Genomic DNA, 8,014 nt, shown 5'->3' on the forward strand with positions numbered 1-8,014 from the left:
CTCCTCAGGGACACTTGGGTCAGTGGCTTTATCTTACAAAGGGGAAAAAAAAAAAAGTAAAGAAAGAAAAAACAGCCTCAGTGCGAGAGGCAGCGAGCGAGCGGCACAGGCAGGAAGCGGCTCAGACCTCGCGCTGCTCCGGCTGCTTCAGGGCTTCTGGCAAAAGAGGCAGAAATGGAAGACGCAGGACGAGCAGGAAACAGCTGTTACTAAAATCTGCCTAAAAACAGTCCTGAGCACACGCTCTTAAATTACGAGTCAAAGTCGGGCACAAACTAAGGTGCAGAAAGCAGCAACAGCACGGTGTTGCTTTTAGCACAAAGCATGAGAAACTTCAAAAAGCATTTACAGGCAGCTGCCAGACGGCAAACCTGGCTGTGCTGGAACACAGGGATGGTTTAACCTTCTGCAATCCAGTGCCCAGCTCCTGCAGTCCCTGTGCCCACCCCAAGGCTCTGCCTGCACAGCTAAATCAAGGAAGAGTCTTTTTGGGCTTTATCTGCTCCCCAGTCCAGCACTCAGCTTTGGCTGAGGATGGACAGAAGGGGAGCAGGAGGGAGGCAGCAGGTTAAGACAGCACCCAGGAACATCACCCTAAAGGGGCCCCATGAAGGAGATGGACCCTTCCCCATGGAGCTGAAGCTGCTCCAGTGCCCACCTAGTTGGGGCCAGCCCCCAGCCCCACTTACTGAGCCACCGCTCCAGCTCCCCAGTGCCGGCCATGGGCTCTGGTTCTGCTCCGCCCCACTGCTCGCAGAAAGCGGATCCACCCGCTGTGGCTCCTTGCGCGACGTTGCTCACCCCCACGGGAGTTTTCGTGGGGTGGAAGTGTACACTGCAGGCGTGGGCAGGCTCAGTAAAACATCCCCCCTCCCACCACCGCACACACCCCTCCAGCTGCTCCTCCCCTGGCTGGCGAGCAGAGCGAGCAGGCATTGGTGAGAACGGAATCAAAAGTCAACAAATTAATTTAATAACTAAAAGGTCATCGTCCAAAAAGAGGAAGAAAACCACCCCAATCTCCTGGTCAGGGATATTTTTAGCAGAACCACACGCGTGACACAGTACACAGGGAGGAGAGTCCCCCTCTCCGAGCAGCTCACTCAGCCTGGCAGGACACCAGGGCAGCAGCTATCATAAATAAATTATATTATACATATTTCTATATAAAAATACCCTCCCCGCACTATTTGTTGTGGACGTGTGCATCATAGCTGTAGGTACCCCGATCGCTAGGCTCTCTCCAAAGAGACTGATCCCTGGAGACGAACCACCCTGGTATCCAAAATAGCACCACTTTCCGTCCACGCAGTCTGAGTTTAAATGCTGATAAACGTCTCCTTCTCCCAGCCTGGAAACCAGGCTGTTTGCACGGGATGAAAGCAGGAGGATGGACCTGAATCTGTATTTGGTTCCTCTCCCAGATGCAGTGGCGTATGCTTAGTGCAGACAGACAGACCTGGAAACACCCTGGTGACACCTGCCTGGCCTAGAGCCCCGCTCCTCTGATCAAAGGTAATCATGCTGAGAGCAACAAATCCAGGTCTAGGACAAGGGCACGTGCTGCCTCCACCATGCGAGCCCGCGGGCTGGCTGTCGGCGTCAGTTCTCTCGTTAGCTAGACAGGGCTTTGTGTATTCGTCCGCACACTTCCTTGGGTCCCAAAGTCACCATCATCTCGGCAACGCTCGGTCCATGCTGAAAACGAGAGAAGCCGTTGTACAAATGGAAACTTACACTTTTTGGCACGTGTTTATGCATCATCGCAACGGAAACGAGAGAGCGATTAGCTATCAGATTGCTGTTAGACCAAGGGTAGGGGCTTTATCAGCAACCTCAAAAGAAGGGTTTGGTTTATTCTTTCTCCTGAAGTAAAATATTAGGAATGGTCAAACTGACACAGAAGGATTGATGCCAGAGCCTAAGCCAGGATTAGGCTTTAAAGAACTTTTCTAAAGCTTGTTTTTGAACTCTGTAAAAATGGATTGCACATAAAATCCCAGTTTTGCCCAAAATTTACAACCTTGCCAACGCTCCCTACAGCTGGTCCAGAGGTTTTTCTAACTTCAGATTTGTGACCAGCACATTCATGCTTTGACAACTTCTGCCTTTCTGAAACTTTCAGAACAGCTCTTTCTTCCAGAATTGTGAATGTCAGTACATTGCTCATAACAGAAACTGATGTCAGTTCTTGCAAAACATCCAAATACCAGTATCTTGCTATCAGAGAGAAGATAACTGTTAGAAAAAAGGAACCAGACTCAGGACTTTTATTTTTTACCTGCTGCCCACTGAGAGCCAAGCGAAGGAGCTGCATCATGCTGCTGTACTTAGTCTCTTTGGTTTGCTTCTGGAGGCTTCTCAGGTCTTTGTTCAGCTCCTCCACAGCCAGAGCAGCTGCCTGCCTTGTCATGAGCCTTTAGGAAAGAAGATGTCCTTACAGTCTGGGGACACGCAGACACAGGATTCCTACCCAGAAACGACTGATGACTTCAGCGACTGCCAGCTACCTCAGGTTTTGCACAATCACCTGGCAGCAGCAGCAGTCCAAGGTAAACCTCCTGCCCCTCGCTCCAGCCCGGGGCAAGGGCACTCCCTCTGCTTGCCACAGTGCTGGATGTCTACCCTGGGACCCTCCCTGGGCTGGCGGGGGGGCCGGGACGGCTTTCCCTTGACATTGCTGCTGCAGACTCTGCCTTGCAAAACCATGCCTTTGTTTCAGCACCAGCAGCAGAGTTTGTTCAGAAAAGCAAGCATCAAGTTTAAATCACAAAATTATTCTCAGGACCTGGAAAACCACAGCAAAAGCAGTAATTCCAATTTATTTTTTGCCAATGATTTTTAGAGATGCAGGAGCCATCGCTGGTACTACTCAGCTGCAGGCAGCAGTGCTGTTATCCTCCAGGACAGCGAGTACGCTGACATCTCAATTACCATCACCGGGATCCAGCTACCACTCTGCTGGGACAAATGACTGAGAGCCACCATCTCTGCTGATAGCTGAACATAATAGCTCCCTTTGCAGATACACCACCTCAGTTACTCCCCAAAACTGGTTTTCAGGGCTCATTTTAGTCCAGAAGTGAGATCTGAACTGGAAAGGCAACTGGCACACCACCCCACCCAGCTGCAGGGCGTGGAGTGGCAGAGGGAGACGGGGCAGCAGGGAAACACGTTGGCAAAACCCCACAAAACCGGCACAGAAGGACTGTCTGCCATCCCAGCAACGTTGCTGAGCAGACAGAACGGCAGACTGCTGGCTAGAGACAAAGAAATGGAAGCAGGAGAAACCCCCCTGAGGACGAGCTCTTCAGAATTGACAGCGATTCTGACTGGACATGAACTGGGTTCATTCCAGAGACCCAGAAGTCTCATTACATGATCTGAACACACGTTGACCAAAACCACCTTCCACTTCCCCAGTTCGGTGCTAGAGCAGAACAAAAGCAGAGGGGATCAGTGGCACGGGAGACCCCCGCTAACACCGCTGCTTCGTTAGCACCAGGCTGGCGCACAAACCCCGCGGTGCTTGGTGCTTTACAAAATCCAGACGGGACAATTTTTGCTTGAGAGCACTGATGTGAGCTTTCCCACTGGCAAGCTGCCTTCCAATTAGAAACACTGAATTCCTCACCAGTTATTAACCACAGCACATTCCAAAACAGAGCAGGTTAAATAAGAACTGTGAGATGTCCAACATGAACGCAGCAGCCAGGAGCAATGCTCTGGGTCAGGCAGGCGCCTGTGTGCAGAGCTGGGGAGAGACACTTACCCCAAGACCAACTTTCCTATTTCATCTGCTTCTGCAGAAATAGCTTGTAGCTGCTCACGGGCCACCGCTGGCCTCACCCATAGGTAGGAATAATCACCCGACACCAGATTCTTCAGGAAGCTTATGTGACCCTGCAGAAAGAAAGCAAAGACCTCACAAACAGTCAAAGGGCATCCAAACACACCCCTGCCTAGTCCTCTGCACTGCTCAGAGGAAATGCAAATCGCTGACATTTAGGCAGCTGAGTTTTTCACACCCAGAACCACCTGGTGTGAGCAGTGACAGCCCAGAGGGCCGTGGTTGTCCCCGCGCTGCAGAGCCGCGTGCAGGCTGACTCAGTGTGCCCGGGGAAGTGGCTCGCCACCTTCATCAGACACAGGGGAGGCATGTGAGTCACCATCCTGCTGCCACAGCAAAGCCTTCACAGTGGAACAGTCAGGTCCCTCTCTGCAAAGGCCACGAAGATATTCGCCATGCCCTTTCCTGCAGGTGAGCTAACTGTGTCCCTGGACTTTGGCAGGCAGCATGTGCACAACCACTCGAGCTGGCAGGAGCAGCCTCTCAGGCTGCAGAGCTCAGATCAGAGCAGTGCCCAGGACTCAACCGGGTCTTCTGCCAGGAATCCCACCAACCCTCGGCTCCCCAGAATGGTGACACAGCGCTGTCACTGCTCATACTTTTCTCAGCAGGAGGACTCGCTCCACGTATTCCTTTTCTAGAACCTCTGGGTCCACTTGTTGGTCCCCGTAGACGTGCTCCACCAGCGACTGCAAGTCTCTAATTAGCTTCTGTCGCAGCCCTTCGTTCTCAATGTGACGGGTGAGGTGAATCCTGCAGCAAAGGAGAAAACTGCTTTTGGACTGCTTTGGGTTAGACGGGATCGAATCATCCCAACCTCGAACGGTCAGAAAAGCAACATCCAACCCCAGACAGACATTCCACAACAAAGCCTGGAGCGCTAGCGCACCACAGCGAACAAATGATGCGGTAACTCAGCAGCACGACCCCACAGCACACGCGTGCACTCACAGAAGTGCCCTCTGGAAGTGTCACCTCTTTTCAGCTATTACTTTGAATCTAAACTTAAGACTTTGCATCCTTCCAGAGACTCACCACCTGCCCAGGTTTTTACAGCGCGCCCAGCGCCACTGTCCGAGCACAGGACGGGAGAGGAGAGAGGAACAGTGTGAGCAGAAACTTACACTTTGCTGTAGCACAGCCAAAATGCTGCTGCGCTGGGACCATGCTTGAGCCAATAAACAAACTCACCAGACAAAGCCAAGCACTAGGAATAAATTCTCATTGAAGTACAGATTATTGAAGTCACCACTGATATTTATACCTGTTGAATTCTGGGAGGGTCTCAAGATCCAGGAGGGCAGAATGGGTTGTAATTCTGCCTATTTCAAACTGTGAGATCAGCTCCTCCAAAGTCCTCCCCATCTGCTTCTCTGCAAAAGAACCCAAGAAGGGAATAGGACACATCCACTCTCCTGCAGAGAGCCAGCGTCACTGCGGTCCGCTGCCAGCCTCAGGGGCAGGGCTGGGGCAGCAGCACACCCGAGGAAGAGGTGACACAGGAGAGCCACCTTCCGCAGAGCGAACAGGGACATACCCCAGCCAACGGGAGGGAACGTGCAGCCCCTTCCCTACGAGCAGGCTCGCTAACAACTGTCAAGGAAGTGGAAACTGGGACATTCTTCTTGGCTCTTCGGAGGAACACCCCTTGCATCAATCAGACAAAAAGTAGTAACACTCAGCCAGGAGGCTCCACCGCCCAAGAAAGGTTTAATTCCCAAGGAGAGTTCCCAAAACACAAGTTAATTTGTCAGCCCCACACAGCAAGAGCAACAAAAGGAGGCACTGACTCAACTTCTCACGGTCTTTCAGGTTAAACGAGAAGCATGACAGATGTAAGACACAACACTGCAATTATTACCCACAGAATACAAGTTTTCCCAAGAGTTCACAGACAGTTTCTTCCCCTTCAGACGAATGCTGTCCGAAGTGGGAACCCATTAAGCATCAGACTCACTTTAAACGGCTGCACAGAGGCAGGCAGATTCCCACCACTCCAGCACAGCACCCAGCCTCTCACAGGAGCTCCGCAGAAGCCCTGGTGGCATTTCAGTGACAGATTGGTGGCCTAAGACCCATTTCCTGATTCCTTCAAACACTGTCAAAGTTCTCAGCTATTAAAATAAACCTAACCCACTCCCCAAGGTCAGCACCAAGAACTCTCCCAGCAAGTGCCGCGCCTGTCGTCGTTACCTGTGAATCCAGAGCCACAGTTGGTTACGATGTCCAGCAGAGCGTCTGGCAAGTAGCCATCTCGAGCAAAACGCTCCAGAAAGATGTCCCCCTGCCTTTTCGACAGCTTGCTGCCGTCTTTGTTCAGAAGCAGTGGGAGGTGACCAAACTGAGGGGGATCCCAGCCAAAGGCTTTGTAGAGAAGGAGGTGCTTGGACGTCGACGTCAGCCACTCGGTTCCCCGCAGGACATGGCTGATGCCCATGTGATGGTCATCCACCACATTTGCCAGGTGGTAGGTGGGGAAGCCGTCCCCCTTGAGGATCACCGGGTCGCCTTCCACGTCAGCCACCTCGTGCTTGTTCCAGCCATAGACCAGGTCCCGAAAGGCTTCCACCCCCTTCTCCAGCCGGAAACGGACCACCCAGTCCATGCCCTGGGACAGCTTCTCAGACACTTCTGTGGGCGTCAGGTGCCGACACCGGTTGTCATATCTTTGGGAAAGGAGAACAAAGGTCTCAGCTCCACACAGGCCAACCCCATCAGCCATTTTTACATTCCCAAAACTCTAAATCCATCCCTGAATTTGAGCTATAACCTGCTCGCTACGTGTCCAAACCACCTCATCCCTAGAGGTTGCTCCCCTACACCTCTAAGGGTTACGCTGGCTTCTCCACAGGCAGTGAGATTACAATTCTATTGCTGCGCACGTTGTCGTAGGTTTTTGCAAACATGCAGCACGGAGGGACCCACCCGGCAGACAAGGAATCCCTACCGCGGGGTCTGCTGGCTCCGCAAAGCCTCCTTCTTGAGCAGCTCCAGGCGCTGAGGCGTGCAGAAGCAGCGGTACGCCGCCCCGCTCTCCAAAAGCATGTCGCTGGCTCTCCTGTAAAGGTCAAGTCTCTGCGACTGCTGGTAGGGTCCGAAGGAACCACCGCGGCGAGGACTCTCATCAGGAGGAATACCTGCAACATCAGCATGACAGGACTTAAAGAGCGCGTCAAAAGGCAGAGCGTCCACCCTTTTGATAGTAAAGGACACTAACACCATAGAAATGCAGTCAGGATCTTGGCCAATTATTTTACCTATGCCAAATGTATTACTCAAGAGCAAAGTTCTGCCCCCTTGAAGCTTACCTACCCAGTGTTAGAAGCACCTGTGGGATCTGGGTTTACATTTATCACAATTCTGTATTCTAAAATCACCCTCATTTCTAGTCCTTAAGCACAAGAAGATGCAGAGGATTCACAATGAGAACTGACACCTCCAGATCCCCCTTAGCAAGTACTCTCTACCCAATTTATAAATTCACAGTGGGGTCTGTGAGCTCCACCTCCTGACCCCTCGGTCACACCTCTCACGCACAGCCTCTGCACAGCTCCACTCTGCCGCTCTCCCAGCTGGGGCTCTTGCTTCACGACAGGCCAATAGCCAACGGAAACCGAGCCCACCCAGTTCTTCCTGCTGTAAAACATCCTTCTGGTAGGGCTTTCCTGACGCCCACCTGCACCAGTAACAGCATTTCAACTAATTCATCACCCGAAACGCTGCACAGCTTGCTGTCAGGCAAAATGCCCCCAGTTCGGGTACTGTGAATCTCTAGAAGGAATAGAAGAGGCAGTGAAGAGGAAGGCTGTGTGTCAGTACCTGCCCAGTCCAGCATCTCCTCTATCCCTTCTGCAGCCCCGGGCACCACTCGGTTCTGGTCTGTGTCCTCCACTCTCAAAATAAAGGTCCCTTGGTGCTTTTTGGCAAAAATGTAATTGTACAAAGCCGTCCGAAGGCCCCCCAAGTGCAGGAAACCTGTCGTCAGGGGGAAGCAGGGGAGACAGCCGTCACTGGGGCCCGACAGAGACTGTCAGACGGGAGCCGAGGGGCAGTGCTGCCCGTGAGGCCCAACCGCCGCCCAGGGGAGGGATGCGGCCCCTCTCGGTGCTGTGGAACCGAGGTACCGGGAACAGCCTCAGGACCGTGTCCCCGGGGGTCTGGAAC

The 8,014-nt window shown here is 52.6% G+C and overlaps 1 protein-coding gene across 1 annotated transcript; it reads right to left on the reverse strand.

Annotated features, from left to right (window-relative positions):
• Positions 1-1,614: 1,614 nt before the first annotated feature.
• EARS2 (glutamyl-tRNA synthetase 2, mitochondrial) lies at positions 1,615-7,825 on the reverse strand (the record flags this gene model as incomplete). The annotated part of the gene is made up of 8 exons (XM_010086904.1): positions 1,615-1,698; positions 2,282-2,417; positions 3,773-3,903; positions 4,450-4,603; positions 5,115-5,223; positions 6,044-6,516; positions 6,798-6,987; positions 7,670-7,825. Coding segments are annotated over 8 exons (1,433 nt in total), but the record flags the coding sequence as incomplete, so codon positions are not given.
• Positions 7,826-8,014: the final 189 nt, after the last annotated feature.

Source organism: Pterocles gutturalis, unplaced genomic scaffold (assembly GCF_000699245.1).
Source record: "Pterocles gutturalis isolate BGI_N339 unplaced genomic scaffold, ASM69924v1 scaffold30286, whole genome shotgun sequence".
NCBI lineage: Eukaryota > Metazoa > Chordata > Aves > Pterocliformes > Pteroclidae > Pterocles > Pterocles gutturalis.